This window comes from Charadrius vociferus, unplaced genomic scaffold (genome assembly GCF_000708025.1).
Source record: "Charadrius vociferus isolate BGI_N301 unplaced genomic scaffold, ASM70802v2 scaffold385, whole genome shotgun sequence".
Classification (NCBI taxonomy): domain Eukaryota; kingdom Metazoa; phylum Chordata; class Aves; order Charadriiformes; family Charadriidae; genus Charadrius; species Charadrius vociferus.
Window position 1 is genome coordinate 3,393,487 of NW_009648925.1, and position 16,749 is coordinate 3,410,235.

The following is a 16,749-nucleotide window of genomic DNA, read 5'->3' on the forward strand; positions in this document are numbered from 1 at the left end:
GTCCTCAGCTTGTTTTGATTTGTCCTCTTGCTGTTGCTTCTATTACATTCAGGAGGAAAAGAGCATTATGAAGTGTTCTCACTCAGTATTTCTGGAAGCTGAAATCCTTTTTGTGCATAGGATGGGTAGAAGAGCGAGCACACATGTTATCCATCGTTGTTATCCATCCCCAAGTGGCTACAGCTAGGAAAGAGGGACTGGGTGTATCTTGATGCCATGTCAATGTTAGGAACTTCTAGATGAACTTACTATGTTTATGCTGCTGGAGCTGGAAAATAACTTCTGAGGTTACAGTGCTGGCAGGGAACTGGCTTTTAAACAGATGTCCAAGTGCAAAAATTGACTCATTTACCAAACTGCTCAAGAGATGTGCCCACCTTGGAAATACTCAAAAGATATCTGAACATGGTCTTGGGTAACCAGCTCTAGATGGCCCTGCTTGAGCAGGGGGGTTGGACAAGATGACCTCCAGAGGTCCTTTCCAACCTCAACCATTCTGTGATTCTATGAAAGCATAGTTTGGTGTTAAGGGCTCGACCCAGCCCTTCAACTGAGAGTCATCCTAATCCATCCTTCTTCTTTCTTCTTCCTTGTTCATAGCACGACTTAATGACATGCAACACCAAAAGCAGTGGATGGTGTTGTGAAATAGCAGCATGCTGAGACACTGTCCTCACCAATTAGCCTAGTGAATTCCCTAACAAGGGCAGACCATGTCTACAGCAAATGGTTTTCTCTTGTTACACCTTTGCTCATGAATGCAAATTAATAAGATTGTATTTAGTGAAAAATCATTATTTTATTATGGTACATTAACTTTTTCTTCTCTTGTAGGTAGCATTCGTTGCAGTAAAATACCATGGCTTTGATTCTTATGCAGTCAGATGCACTTTGCTGTTTTTATAAGTCATTGAAGCTCACCGAGTCTGGGGTTTTGTTCTGTTTCCCATGCAGTGCCTGTGGTGTTCGGTTTCCAGTAACACATGGTGTTTATATTCATGACTGGCATTACCGTTGTGATGGTGATAGGGTTTGTGTTTCTTGCCTTGCTTGATTTATGTTGTGGCTGGCGTGCATGGCAGCACATGTCTCGAAATAGAACACGACTGTTTTTTTGTTTTTACATTAGAAGCACTGATGATTTAATTTAGTGTTTTGAATAATCTTGCATTTGCAGGGAAACCTGGCTGTGTCGTGTCCCTACTTTGAAAACTCTATTAGCTTCAGACATTTAAGACTGCACTTCAAAATCATTCTCTGTAGGTGTGTGTGGTTTTTAAATGTCTCATGTGGGTTTCCTGCTTCCTACCTTGTCCTTAGCTCTTCCTACTCCTTACATCGTTCTGTGCTTTCTGCCAAGATCTCTTCCCTTCCCGCATTTGTGCTAAGAACCTTCTCCTTTAGCATCCTGTGATGCTTCTGCCTCAGGGCACGTTAGCAGTGCAATCACAGCAAGGATCACCTGAATTACAGGGGCTGGTTTTAAATGACCTGCAGCGGTAGGACCCATGGTGCAGTGGGATGGATCTGAGCACAGACTGTGAGAGCAGCCCAAGCTGGGCAGGCTCACACTGCTGATTTCTTGGGGCCTTGCTCAGAGGCTCCTGCTGGTACCTGAGCTGTCTGTCTGTGTGTCTCTTAACTATTCTATAAATGCATTACAGACCAAAAAGTAGGAAAGCTGAGCTCAGCACTTTGGGAATTTTCTTCTCTTGGCTCTGCATCTTAGCTGCTCTCTCTCTCCATTTTACCTCGCTCTGCCTTTGCAGTTGGGCAAAGCACTGTGCAAAACACATCTAGACATCCCGCTCAAGGAGATCTCGCAGTCCACAGAGGTGGTGGTGGTTTTGGTAAGGGCCAAGCTCAGGCAGAGGCTGGCATCCCAGTGGCAGCAGCAGCTAGAGCTGCGTGCCCAGCCTGCCGGGTGCTGCCCATCAGCCCTGGGCACTCGGAATCAGCAGGAGCCAGCGGCACAGGGATGCTGCACTCCGTGCATCTGCCTTTCTTGCTCCCCTGCCTGGGGCTTGGGCGAGAGCAGGCACGTATCAGGCTGGTCCCTAAGCAGGGGGGAGGATGGCAGGATCTGGAAGCTACCCAATCTCCTTGTAATCTTTCTTCCCCATCAGCGTCATGAGCCACGTAGGGCAACAGGCACAAAACCGAGCTTGCCTTGTACAGCTATGAAATCTTGAGCCAGTCTTTGCTGGAAACAGGAGCTGAAATAGGAGATCAGGAAAGTATTCACCTCTACCCTATAATACAATTTGTGGTACTTTTCTACCAAAATTAAACAAAAATAATTAAAAAAAAACCCTTATAAAATGAATGATAACTCCCCTTTTCTTGTCTGTCTTTCCCAGAAACAAACCATTTTTTTGTCTTTTTTGAGGTCATACCCTGGTTGCTGCTGGACAAAACCCAATCAGATGGTAAATCTGAAGGCAGTGACGGAGTGGAAAATATATCAAGAGCTCTGAAGCCATTACAGGATTTTAATTACATGCTAAACTGGTTTTTCCACGAAGCAGTAGCCTTCCAGATGAAGGAACTGGGACCCAGGGCTGATAATAGTTGCTGGTGCCCAGGCTGCAGATTGTGTGGTCAATCCCTTCCAGTCAGCTTCAGCTAATAATACTTCTAAACCACTGCCTTACTTATCTCATGATATTTTATAGCTATAATAATGATTTCATTTGACCTTTTGTTGACCACTGTCATTTACCCCACATTTTGGCACAAGGAAAGGCCTATTACTGGCATTGTGCTCCCACCAGCAAGGAAATGCCTTGCCCTCTGAAGACTGAGAAACAGTTGGCTTGAGTTGTGCCCTTCATCACAATCATCCATCACCATCGTCCTGTAATAAAATCTTTTCATTGCTAAGAGTAGTCTGACATGAAAGACTGAAGTGTGGAGTGAGGACCTAAGGGTAGTGGGGAAACTGTGTGTTGAAACTCTGAGGCTCCTAGTCTGGATAAGATGCACTGGCAGGACTGGGACATGCTCCTACAACCTCACTGCGTGCATATTGTGTGTGCAAGGAGGTGTAACGGGCTTTGTTTTAAAAGAAAAGCTCTGACTAAACACAGGATGACGATCATGCACCGTTCCCTGATAGCCGTTGTAAGAGAAATCTGCTTTTTTCCTAGTTGCTTCTGGGCTCTTGGGTATTTTACAGGGAGAAGGCTGAGTTTAAGGGTTACTGGGGCTAATAACAAAAGGAACAGAAGTGGCACCGCACAGCACCAAGTACACAGGTCCCCATTCCTCCCTTGTGGGTCATTAGCAGGGTTGGGAGCAATAAACCTGGTTGTTGTCTCTGCTGCTGGAGCTGCAGTGCTAGCAGGAGTGTGTGGAGGGAACAGATTAGGCAGGAGGAGTAAAATGTGATTAAGTGGCTTTCAGAGCTTGCTGTTGAGCGCAGAGGACAGAAAGGCTTCAGGCTGGGTTCCTGTTTTCAAGGGCTGTTTTCTGTGACAGTCGTGTGCTGTTCTTTCTCCAGTCTCCTGCCACAAATGTGTCTTTCCCCTCTCTATCTTCGGTTCCCAGACCACTGCTCTGTCCTCTGTTATCTCCCACGTGGTCCTTTCCATACCCTGATGAGGTTTTCCATTCCCTGCAGCCCGTGTGTCCCAGGCAGTGTCTTCTGATAGCTCAGTGGTATGGCTTTTTGGCAGCAGAGCAGGTCACACAGCTGTCTCAAGCCTGTAATGGAATATGCTTAGTTGCTGCAACAGGTACATATGTTACTTGCGTAGCTGACATGGAAGAGGGGCAAAGGGATGGACCATGCAGGTAGATGACATTCATGTTAACCTCAAAGTGTGAAAAAAATGAGTTGTGCAAAGGACTTAATGTGTAATGAATTCTGAGTAGGTTTTCATACAACAGAGCAAAAGTCATGTGCCAGATGAAGCTCTTCCCCTTATTGCCAAGAGTCATGTCCATGTTCAAGAGTGAGAAGAGACTTGAAGCATCTAAAAAAAAATACTTGTAATTCATTCCTTTCCTTTAGATAAAACCAAATTTCTTTTTCCTTGGCTTTCCTCTCCAAAATTATCAAACTGACTTTGCTGAAATTGTTTCATGCATCCCGCTTTCCTCAAACGAAACATTCATTCAGAGAAGCATCTTACGTACTAAGTGTTGGCTTCCTAACAGGGGCATCGGACAATGTTGACTATCTGATATTGCTTACTGGCTCATGTGCAGAATGCATTTCTAAGTCCTATTGTGCAAATAAACCCTTTTATAGTTGCTTAGAACGGTAGTTTTCTAGAACGCGGCCAGAGCTGCATGTGGAACTGCAGCCATGTTGTTCTTGGAAGTGCAAGATGAGGATCAAGATGAAGGGGATAGCTGCTGAATTTGAACAAAGAACAATTTTCTGGTCACCCGTAGAAGGTTACGAGTTTGAGAAAACGTTGTAATCAAGTAGCCTTGATGTGAAACAGCATAAATCTGTGCATAGGTTGGCTCCATACATCTCTGCTGATTACTTCATTTGCCTGGTTGAAAATATTGCTGCAATTTAACTTCCAGGAATGTCTGATCCATTTATCTGGCATGATAGTAATAGGGAAAGGAGGGGGCAACCTTCAGTCATTTATCCATGTTTATTTGGATGTTACGCTAGCACTAATTTTCTCAATCAGGCATGAGGAGGCGGCTCAGGGCATTCCTATGTAGTGTTTTCAGATAAACCCATTGCTATGTGAACGTCAGAGTCGCAATTGCTCTGTACTCCTCCTGTTATAACACATGACTCTTGCAACACACACACAAGCAAAGAGCGTGAACGTGTCCCCAAGTGAGGAATTTGCAATTTGCCCCATGCTGGAAGAGGAACATGCTTGCAACAAGATACGTTTTATTACTGCCGCAAAAATGGGAGACTTTTCCTATTTGTACATTGTGTATTAAAACATGGTTAGGTTGCTTAGCCAGTAATACAGATATCTCTAAGATTTCAGTTGTTTTCAATTGTATTTCTTTGGGAGGTTTACTTTTATTTGTAAATATGCGAAATCTTGATTTATTTTTTGTGTATTTTCTCAAGTGTTTAAAAAATGGCAAAGTATATTTTGATTCAGACATCCCTGCATTCCTCTCTTGCTTTTTTCTTGTACATTTTAGTTTCAGTCTGACTAACAAAGAAATATTTAATGCAATATGTTTGGTTGATGATTTATTGGAGTTGAAATGTAGAAGGAAAATATGAAAAGCATGCCAGAATCAAAATGTGTTTCGGGATTTTTGCAAAAAAATACTTGTGAAAATATTTTTGTTGTCTTTGCTTTCTGTCTGAAGACATTGCAGGGAATTCCAACTGAAAACGTAACCTCTGCAATTTGCTTAAAAGATGTTGGAGTTTTATTTTACAAAGAAGAAACAATGCCAAAGTGCTTGTTATTTGCACTCTTACTTTCTCTTCCTATTCAAGTACAGCTTGATGCAATAATCAACTTCAAAGAAGAAATCAATGACTCAATAAATGTTCCAATATACAAGTATAGCTTATAAATTTTATATTTATATAAACGTGTGTGCATATATACATTTTAGACCTATATAGACATAGTATGGTGCTTGTTTTACTGAATAGTTTTAAATTTAGCATAATCGCCGCGTTTGATTGCAAATCAATATATGTTGTAATTATCAATGAGACAATCTTTTTCCAGTTTAAAAAAAAAATCTTGGCAGTACAACATTCAGATTGATTAATTGAAATGAAAGAAGCGTTATTAATGCTTGTGATTCAAATAATTGTGCTTTCAAAATAGTCCACACTGCTTTCAGAGGGCTTTCCCGGTCCATCCTGGGCGGATGGGAACAATTCAGTGTCCCTGTCACAATAGCAGAGGTTTGCCTCAGTTGGCGAGGTCTTTGCGCATGTCGTTGAGCAGAAGGTTGAGTGATACCTGCTTGCAGGAGAGGAGCTCCTGAGCGCTGTAGGTGTATATTTTCAAAGTGTTTCAGCCAGCTGGAAGGTGTGGTACGAATGGGAGGATTCATTTCTGTAATTCTTTAGAAGCTGAGAGGGGGAAAAAAAAAAAAAAGGCAATGAGTGAGAAGCGTGTACAGCTGGGAGATGACTAGAGTAGAGTAAATCAGTGTAGATTTCATTCTCTAGAGAATGAAGAGCATAAAAGCCCACGGGTATGTCCTCACCAGGACAGCCGAGTGCATTAGGGCATGGCCAACCAGCCCTGCAGCACCCAAGCCTTCGCCCCAGCACCACGCGGTGCCGCGGCGCCTGGCTTTCTGCATTTATAACATTGCAGGAGCGTGTCTGCCGCACACACGGTACAGGGCAGGGTGCTGCAGCCACGGGGCTGGGGTGCGCGCGTGGAGGCCGACCACCAAAGCGGGGCTGAAAGCTGTGGTAGGCAGGTTAAGGATATTTGCTAAAGAGGGACTTTATTTTGTGGCTGCACTTTGGCAGCAGGGAAAGCGGGCAGAGGAGTGTGGTTTTTCTGCAGCGGAGCTAAGACACAGGCGATGTTATTGAGCTGAGAGGTTGAGGAACGTGAACAAAATGGGTAAGTGTTGATTTTATAGCTGAGCTAATCTGGTCATTGTGTGGGAGTGCCTCGTTGTTAATGATGGCTGATAGCATTATCATGCCACCGCAAGCTCCCAGCATACTGTAAATTTTCTGGACATGGGGCAGGGGTAGGGGGGATGAAAGGCTTGTGGGGTTTTTTCGTGCTTTCTAATCTCTGGAGGGGATGAGGCTGTGCCCCTCAGAGCTTTATGTGTGATGGAGGCTGTAGCATAAGGTGGTATTAGGGGCACTTATCTCCTTGCTGCTATAGGGCACCCCTACATGCCTCCCTATCCCTGGACTTCTACCCCAAAACTTACACAAATATCAGCAGCAAATTTTGTGACTCTTTCTTTTCTCTCTCTCTCTTTTTTCCCAAGCATCCTCTTTGCAGACATAGAGGGTTTCACAAGTCTGGCCTCCCAGTGCACTGCTCAGGAGCTGGTCATGACGCTGAACGAGCTCTTTGCCAGATTTGATAAGCTAGCAGCGGTAAGTTTTCTATTATAATTCTGATTTTTTTTTTTTCCTCTTGCAAGAATGACATACTGTGCTTGTTCACTGGACTTCTGTAAATATTCACTGCCCTAAAAGGCAAGCTATTGCAAGCATGAATATAAGCTGAATACTTCTCTCTCCTTTATTATTTTTATTATTATTATTTTAGGAGAACCACTGTTTACGTATCAAGATCCTGGGTGATTGCTATTACTGTGTGTCTGGGTTGCCAGAAGCAAGAGCTGACCATGCACACTGCTGTGTTGAAATGGGAATGGATATGATAGAGGCCATCTCGTAAGTACCATATTTCTTATGGAGAATTTGAGAACAAATAGCAAGTAGATTCTCTTTCCAATTAGGTCTTCCTTGCATTAGTAGCAAGGTAGCCAAACCAGGGAACAGTTGCCAGCAAAAAGGGAGACCAGCTGCAACAGGAAAACAAAATGCAGTAAAGGTTTGACAGCAGAAGGACAGACACTTGACTCCATTACAGCCACGTGGATATTAGAGCTCAATCTCCTGATGAGAAAGGCAAAGGTTAGTCTAATTACTGGAAGTCTCATTCCCAAAGGAGGATTCCAGTGAGTTACAGAAATGTGAAATCAGAGGATTAGTAGTAACTTAATTTCAGTCACTCTTCACTTATCTGTCTTTAAACCAGCTTTTTACTCACCTTACAATTCCTCTGCTAAGGTCTGTCTTGTCCAGTTTAACTAATCCTTCTCCATGTATTCTTAGGCCAAAAAAGGCAGATTCAAGACTTTCTTACTTCAGTTAAATTAATTCTTGAAGAAAACCATAAAGTTGATGTGACACGGACTGGGGCAGATCCACAGTGCCTTTTCTTTTATTTCCACTTACTTCCCCACCTTTATTTTTTTCTTTTAAAATCTGTTCTGAAGCTTTGCCTGCTCCTGAAGTCAGGCTAGCAATCCTGTGTTTGTCCAGACCATTCCTGTCTTTAGAGAGTAACAAATATGAGACCCATATCTAGTTATATTACTTGGAGGATTTTAGACAATGTTGAATATTGTTTGCATTGGACATGAGCTTTCACAGGCCAATTCTTCCAGAATTCGGGGAGGGAATTTTTATTTTGTCATCTTGAGTGTATGCAAGTTTAGGCATAAAGTTCAGTCAGTTTTGGATGGTAACTGAGCTGACATTAGTGTCTACACCATCCCTGCTGCCCAGAGACTTTGCTTCTTTTTCCCTTCTCTTCTAGCTTTTTAGTTTTGTGAAAGCATTTTCTGAAGCATCAGCGGTACCAACAGAGAAGTAGATCTCTGTGCAGTTCTCCTCTCGTTCCATTCAGTAAATTGACGGAGTTTCCACTTCATCGTGATAAAAACTAGAGCTACTTATTTGTTGACCTTGATACAGTACATCCTTACCATTTCAATTTCTGCAAGGACATGAATACACACCCACACTTTTCAGCCGTAATTTCATAACACAGATCCATAGTTTGAAAAGGAGTGTTTTCACCCAGGAGACCCCATTCAAAGAGCAGTATGCAGCAGCATTCCCTCGCTCTGTATACAGTGTACACTGTCAGGACTTCCTGCCTTTACTTTCCTGGTTTTAAACTCTGTTGCTTTGCACCAGTCTCCTTTTGGGATTTGCATGCAAAACACAAAATCAAAGGAGTTGCAAGTAACTAGTTTTCAGTAGCCCTTGAAAGGATGCTATTTCTTCCACGTGAAGTACAATTAAGTGGCAGGTGACAAAGTGTCTTGTCAAAAACGAGAAGCAGCAATTCTTAGCCACCAGCCCTACGAAGAAGGCACTGTGTACATTGCCCAGAAAGGTCTCACTTTCTGCACCAGTTGACCTGATGAAATCCAGAGACCTTGACACATTGCTGTGTAATCCCCCACAAGGCTGAGTAACACCGGGATGTCTAGACTTCATTGATTAACTGCAACCCACCTTACCTTGAAATAAACGTGGAGCTGAAGTGCACTCAATGTTTGTTTACAAATAGCTCTTCAGCAGCCTTTAAAACTTGTTTCCCACTTGATGTATGATGAATGCATTTAACAATCTTATCTCTTAATAAGTCTGGAAGGTGACTCTGTTCTCACTACCCCTGCTTTCCCCCTCCGCCCCCCCAAGGATCAAGATAAGAGGTTTCACAATTAAGGTAACCAATAGCTACTGAACATTTGATTGCAGGCAGCAAATAGCTACTGAACCTTTGATTGCAGGCTTCACAAACGCTGGGCCCTGCCCGGAGGCTGATTTCATCTGTGCACAATAACAGCAGGGAGTGTTACCCTGGATCAGAAAGATAGAATTATATTTACTGTACTGCCGGTATAAATGAACTAAAACCAAGGAAGGTAGCAAAGGATATTCCATTTGTCTATAAAGGATAACCAAACTCATTTGTTTGCTACAAAGTCTTCAGAAAGTCACCTTCTCATCAATGACTCTATAGAGAGTCTTGTGTCAGTCTTGTGTCAATCCCTGGTCTTGTGTCAGTAATGTGGCTTGGCAGAAGGTGCAGTGGGGTTTGTAGCACTCGTGCAGCATGTTCTTCCTCTCTCCCTAGTGTCGTACCCGCAGTACAGCTGCTGTTGTCCTTGCAAGGGTTATGGCTGCAGCTGCATTTTCATTACCCCGGTTCCTGTTGCTTTCCCAAGGGTCGTGGTTGGAGCTCTTTCAGTTCGTAAGCGTGTGGCACCTTACCTGTATGCAGCTTCCCTTCCCTGCTCAAGAATCTCTGCTGCTTGTTAATAAAAATAATGAATGTCACTTCAGTGAGTAGGAAGTAACACATAAGATAGGGATTGTAAGCAAAAAGGAGCTGTAAGAGGGTAGGAGCTGTTTCAACAAGAAGTCATCTTGAAGAGTCTTTTAAGAGGCATATTGCACTGTGAGGAGTGAACTAGAGTCCAGAATTGGTCTATCTTTAATCATTCATTTTCATTAATAGCTAAAGCATCAATATTAGATGTGTTGATGTTAGGAAGTTGGGAGGACTTACCTGTCCAGAGGACGTTATCTAGAAAGGACTAAATGAACCTGAAAACCAAAGAGCTTAAAATCTGATAGGTATAAAGTACAACTTCAATCTGCAACGAACTAACAACTCAAAGGAAAGGACTGTGCTATGTGATGTAGGTGAATTTGCTTGTGAAACATGGACATTCTGGGAATGATGTGATCAGCAATAACGAGAAGCAGAGTTGTTCTGAAGGCCTCATCAAGACTTTCCCCTACCCACATTCCTAAATATATTTTCCGTGTGAACAACTCTTGAAGTTAACTTTTGCCCTAAAATGGCAAAACCCACAAAGTATTCCAGCAGTCATTTGGGGAGTAAGCAGAGCATCCAAAACCTCATTAAAATCAGAGCTTGAGTATTTGTAGCTGCCTGTTTGGAGTGACTGCAATAGATGTGGTTCTCTGGTTTTACTGCTCTGACTGCAGCTGTAAGCCCCGTTCAAGCTTTCCAACTGCAGTGGGGTATTTCACACACATATCATATTTCATCTGTGGAAAAGTTAATGCTTGGTGCCATACAGACGAATTAAGATCTCTGAAATCATTTCCTTTTTCTCTTTGCAACATGCTATTACTCTTAATGAGGCTGAGTGCTGGCAGGTTATGTCCAACTTTGGTATGGCAATCAGAGATCAGCACTTTATTCCTTTTACTGGCCCAAAGATTTTTTTTTATGAGTTCTCAACTTGACCATGAGTTCAGAGTACATGGATTTACTCCAAGGGCTCCCCTTTCTAATTGGTACTCTGCTTGGCCAGCCAGGCCATCCAAGAGCAGTACAGCTGCTCTGGTTTTGGTTTGTTGTCCTGTTGATGTGGATGAGCAGCACCATGTGTATGCGTGAATAATTTGTGGGTCCTTATGGATTTTTGTGTTCTGGGTGCAAGTTTGTGTCACCAACTACAACCATGCAGTTCTTAGCGATGTCCTTATTTCCTGTATCTCTTTTCAGATTGGTCCGGGAGGTGACGGGAGTAAATGTCAACATGAGGGTTGGAATCCACAGCGGGAGAGTTCACTGCGGGGTCTTGGGCCTTAGGAAGTGGCAGTTTGATGTGTGGTCCAACGACGTTACGTTAGCCAACCACATGGAAGCAGGGGGCAAAGCTGGGTAAGTTGCTTCAGCAAAGCTGTCGTGTTAATATGTGTGTTGTTTTGTGTCTGACATGTCACAGTAAGGTGGGGAAACAGGGGACAGAGGTTCAAGGAGCCTGTATGTCGGCAGTAAAATGATCTGTGGGTGTAGTGTTTTAAGCATGTACAAATGTTCCCAAGGTTATTCTGTTCCATGTCTACATGTCTTTGGTTACAGAAAGTCTACAAAGTCACAAGATGGGCATATCCTTCTGTGGTAAGAACTGAATTCCTTCTCTGTGAAACAAAGCTGATAGATACAGCAGAAGTGAGCAGGTCTGTGTGAACACTAGCAGATCTGGTCATAGTTACAAAGAGATGTGACCATACGTTAACTATTTGCTGAAGAGCATCCCAGCTATCGATGGATACTATATGAAGCGTTGTTTCAGACCAGCCTTTTGTTTTGAAATATTCCTCTGAGAGAGCAGAGTTGGTGCTTGCTTCACCACTGTATGGGCCACCTGAAGACTGAGTTGCTGATAAGTTGGCTTTGAGAGATAATTCTTCTACATGCCTTTCTGTCTTCTCTCTGCTCTGGAAGAAAGCATAAGACTATGGTACTTGATAGGATACCTCTACAAGGCACTCTTCTACCACAGGGATTAATGCGATACAGCAAAAAAGATACATGCTACAGTATATATTACGTGTGTCCACTGAGTAGACATGTCCTTGTGAAAGGCCTGTGTTTGCCAAAAAAATATATCTGCTGTGTTTTAGAGCAAAATAAATAAAAGAAAAGAAAGTGTTTTATATCTAAGGAGATGCTTAGAAATGGATGTGTAAGATGCTTAATGTGACCACCTCTCTCTTTAAGAAGATGCCTCCTGGCCTGCTTCCTTTATAATACATGAAACTCTTGTACTACATCTGTAAGAGTAGTGGCGTGGCTAAATAAATTGGGTTTTATTGCTTGTTTGTTCCAGTATATGGAACCTGTCACTGTCAGGAACTGACTTTTTAGGTGATAACTTTTCAGAACCTACAAAACTGGCTTGTCCTTTGTCTCGTTCTAAGGCGCATCCACATAACAAAAGCAACCCTGAACTATCTCAATGGAGACTATGAGGTGGAGCTGGGCTTTGGAGGGGAACGCAACGCTTACCTGAAAGAGCACAGTATTGAGACCTTCTTGATTGTACGGTGCAGCCAGAAACGGGTAAGAGCAAACTAACTAATGCAGGTTTTCGATACTTTTAATAACTAGATGGTCTCCAACACACCAAAGTAGAGTGAACACCAGCCTTTATAGATGAGTGAGTTGACTATCTGATTGTAGGTGACAAAATTTCCTGTTTCACTCTCCTCTTCCTGAACTTTTGCATGCGTAGAAGGGAGTGGAGCCACCTTCTGCATAAGGTTTCTGCACCAAGTACTTTCTAGTTCTGTCAAAGAAACTGTCCTGAGTTGTCTTCAAAATCATTTTGAAGAATGTTGTTAATATAGATATGTATTTTTTTAATTAAATTTGATATTTGTACAAGCTCTTAAAGCAATAGATTAAAACCACAAAGATCTCTTCTCTGTCAGATTACAGATGAAGGTGGTTTTGTCTACCTGCTCACCGTATTACCATGAACGTAAAGATTAGAGCAGTTCTTATCATTACTTTTCAGCCTCTGTTTCTGAAGATGGGGAAATCTGGCCCATTGTAATGATGGATGATCACTGTGGCAGTGGGATGAGGTCATACCTGCTGCTATGACAGGGGTCAGGCTGCACAAAATAAGGCTATTAGGGCATTACTGACTTGAACTTGAGTCAAGTCAAACTCAAGTGGACTTCGGCCAATATATCTTCTTTTTGTGACACTGCCAGTAACAGAAAATAGGTTGATGTTATCACTAGTTTATATTCTTTACTAGACTGTAATACTAGAAAAGGACCTTTATGATCATTTAGTTGAGCCTAGCTGATAATATTTCTCTAAGTGATTTCTGCACTATAGACACTACTTTGCTATTCATGGTACAGGCAAGCATATAAAGATTGGCCTAAATTGAAAATCATTTCAAATATTTCTGAATCTAAGACCAGTTAAACCTTCCCACAGCTGTAAATATGACTACCATGAGATTAAATGAATTATTGTTTGTGACATGTTCCAATAGCATGGTTGATTTGAATAACTATAACACCTATACAGAAATACTTTGCTACCATTGCCTCATTTCCTGAGAGAATGGGAGCCTCAAATCTCCTTAATGGATATTGTGTAAAAAATCTCCAAGAAAATCCCTTATCATCTGCTAAAGAGACAAGCTGATGTTTTGGTTTCTATCTGCTCAGAAGATAAATCTCATTAACAATTGTCAATCTTCAAAAGAGGATTAGAGCTTGCAGTGCAAGATTATTGTTTCTTGAGCATCGCTGCCTGTCAGTGGGCCAGCTGATGTTTATACCTAAATTACTTCTTCTTTGCTGGGTAGATTTAAGAACATAAAGCACAATACCCTTCTGGTCAGGCCCCGTCTCCTGGGGTGGAGAAGCTATATTGACTTCTTAAATTTTGTACTCACCAAGTTGTCTCCATGTTCTTGTGGAGAACCGAAGGTTTCTCTGGAGAGAAGAGGAAGATCAGGATTCTGCTCCTTGCCAGTGTAGACAAAAAATCAAAAACAGAGACACAAAGCACTTGGGACTTGACTTCATTTTTGAACACAGGGCTGTCTTTTGACTCAGAGACTCAGGAGAGATGTGGATTCCATTCCAGACTTAGATTTTGAGGAACTCGCATCTTTGTGCCTTGATTTTCCATGGTAAAATAAAGTGGGTTCCCCACCCCTCATTCTTTCACTGCTTTATATGTATTTATTGCAGCTCTGTTACACAGTGTAGCCCTTAGCTGAAGTCTCTAGGCACTACTATAATGCTGCTTTAACATGCTGCATTCCAGAGTAGCTAAGAATTGGGACATGCGCATGGCCGGCGTAATTATTGTGCTAAATTGAAACATAACGAGACTGCTACCCAAGGTCATGGATATTAGTATTTACAGTTTGAAGGGCTCCTGGTTTGCCCATACCGCTGCAACTTTCTTGCTCCCATAGCCATTTTCTATCCCTTTGTGAATAGTTTGAAGTTCTCTCCCTCTTTACAAACTCATTTTCACATAATACGAAGATCAGAAGTGAGAAAGGCTTTCTCCCATAGTCAGCTCAGTCAGTCTTGAACACTTTGCTCGATGCTTGGCATAGTTCTAGCACTTCACTTTTTCCTTCCATTTCTGCTTCATTTTAATGACTTCTCGTGATGTATTTTGCCAGGTTTTCAGTTCAGTTTGTTTCAGTAATGGCCATAAAATGTTCACCTAACTTAGTAATGGGTTCCTGTGAGTCGTGTCTGGGTTCCTGCTATCCTCACACACAAAGCACAGGATTTGCATTGACCTGAGAGCAGATGTATAGTTGACCCAAGTAACTGCCTGAGCTGTTCCTCAGTTTGTGCAGGCAGATTTGAATTGGCTGAATACTTGGTCCATCAGTTCCACAGCCATCGAAACCCAACAATACCAGGAGTTACAATGAATGTATAAAATGTAACAGCATCTGTTCCATACCCTTTCTGCTTACTGTTGCCATGGGGAGCCATAACTTTGAATTTCCTGTCTTTTTTTGTTTATTTGACTTTTTCATCGTGTTAATGCCATTTCTTTGGCACAGAATAAATGGGAGGAACATTTATCTAATATTTTTGTTCCAGGAACTCAGGCTAGCTCCTTCTTTGAAAATAGTTTTTTTTTCCTTCTTAAGGATTCTGTTAACTGGAATATATTCAGTTGAGCTTTAGGGGGAAGAAAGCTCAGTCTTTAAATAACATCCCTAGAGCAGAAAATGTAGTCCTTGTGTTCTGTCTGGTACACAGAAGAGTTGCTTTCTATTGAAAGAGAATAAACTGCAAAGTTTGAAAATCCAGTCTGTTTAGGTTTCTCTCTCCTCATCTTTACTTCCAGATCTGCTTTCACCTTTCTGTTTGCCCTGTCGTGTGGTGCTGCTGCTCTTGTGGGTGAGCCCTTGCCTGTGAAGAAGGCAGTGCTCAGCTACCCCAGAGCAGTGCAGGAGCAATTTTATTATTGCAGTGTTATGTTCCCCTAGATAAAAGTTTTCGTGGGTTTTTTTGAAAGCATAGATCCAAAGTTCCAAACTTGTTTTCCTTGTGTTTGCTTTCAATTCCTTAAACAAAGGTTTTGATAATTAAAATATAGAACAGTCTTAACTGTGTGAGATACAAAGGGTGTCGTGCATTTCATTGTAATGTGAATCTATATATATACACACATATACATATATGTAAGTATATATGTAAAAAATTCATTATTGTCATAAAATTAGCATGCTCCATCACAAAGGTCTGTTAAATCTTTTGCTGTGGCTTGTTTGCTCCCATTAGTGCTAACAGGTCTAAAACCTAGTTGCTCTGGTGCCTGGTTGCTCTGGGTGTCTGGTGTCTGCTGTCAGACAGCAGCTGTATCCCCTGTCTCCCTCTCAGCCTTTTTTCTCCTAAGACAAACTCTTCTAATGTCTTCTTACAACGAAGAAGAGACAAACATAAGCTCTCACAGCAAGCTCTTCATTTTTATGATCATCAAAGGAAACCTTTACCTTTTGCTTAGTGATCTTGGTGTCTGATATTTATTCTGTGATGAACTAATGTGATTCCTGATAATGAAGTGAAGTTTCTGACTGTAATCTCTTAAGTGAATTCTCATGCATTTTGTACACTTGAATGTCTCAAGTGCCATTTCTACTATGTCAGTCCTCAACTGCTGGATGCTAATACTCCTTTTTCTCTTATCTATCAAATACTACCTCTGCTTCTCTTATTAGCAAAGTCTGTCATTGCTACACTTGGTGCCAGATGCATTGAAGTCTGTCCCGAGACTAATCCTTGAGTAACTCTCCTAGGAACTTTCGTCCAGCCTAATACTTCTTCATTCAAGATGCTATCTTGCCATTTCACTGGAAACCAGCTCTCTGCCCAGCTTCGTATTCCCTGTCTCTCTGAGCCGTTAGTCACCAGCACAGCACTATGTCAAATGCTCTATGGAAAAACCAAGGCCAGTGAGAGCTACTGTATTTTCTCTGTTTAGAAAAACTTGGATGCTCTCAAGGCTGTTAATCCAAGCCCAGCATCTGCTGCTCTACAAGTTCTGTGTTATGATCCCTGGCTAAATAGTTATTAAAAGTATCTGTTACCAGAACTGGAATTGCAGTTGGCAGTTTTGCACAGATCTGGGGTGGAGGTTGTTCTTCCGACTTCAGCACATCACACTTAAGTTTTGCTTCCAACTTAGTCATGCTTTCCGTTTATAACCCTAGGCTTGTGATCCCTCTTCCCTTTTGCCTCTACTGTGGCAGTAGTGATTATCTGAAGAGAAATAATCTGTTCCTTTAGTTCTAGAGTAATGTAGATTTTTAAGTTTCTGTTATCATCGGGTGATACAGGGTGACTTACACAGGGTGACTTCTGTTCTTATTCAGTATTTTCCTCATTCATTTGGATATGTGTTTCTAATGGACTTAATACCTTAGCATGAAAGAAATGCAGGA

At 42.0% G+C, this 16,749-nt stretch overlaps 1 protein-coding gene across 1 annotated transcript in view; it reads left to right on the top strand.

The window, feature by feature from the left end:
- Nucleotides 1–16,749, top strand: part of ADCY5 (adenylate cyclase 5) — a 228,350-nt gene that overhangs the window by 161,909 nt on the left and 49,692 nt on the right. The window contains 4 exon segments of the mRNA XM_009887317.1: nucleotides 6,931–7,042; nucleotides 7,218–7,345; nucleotides 11,016–11,174; nucleotides 12,218–12,359. Of these exon segments, the coding sequence (XP_009885619.1) occupies nucleotides 6,931–7,042; nucleotides 7,218–7,345; nucleotides 11,016–11,174; nucleotides 12,218–12,359 (541 nt within the window).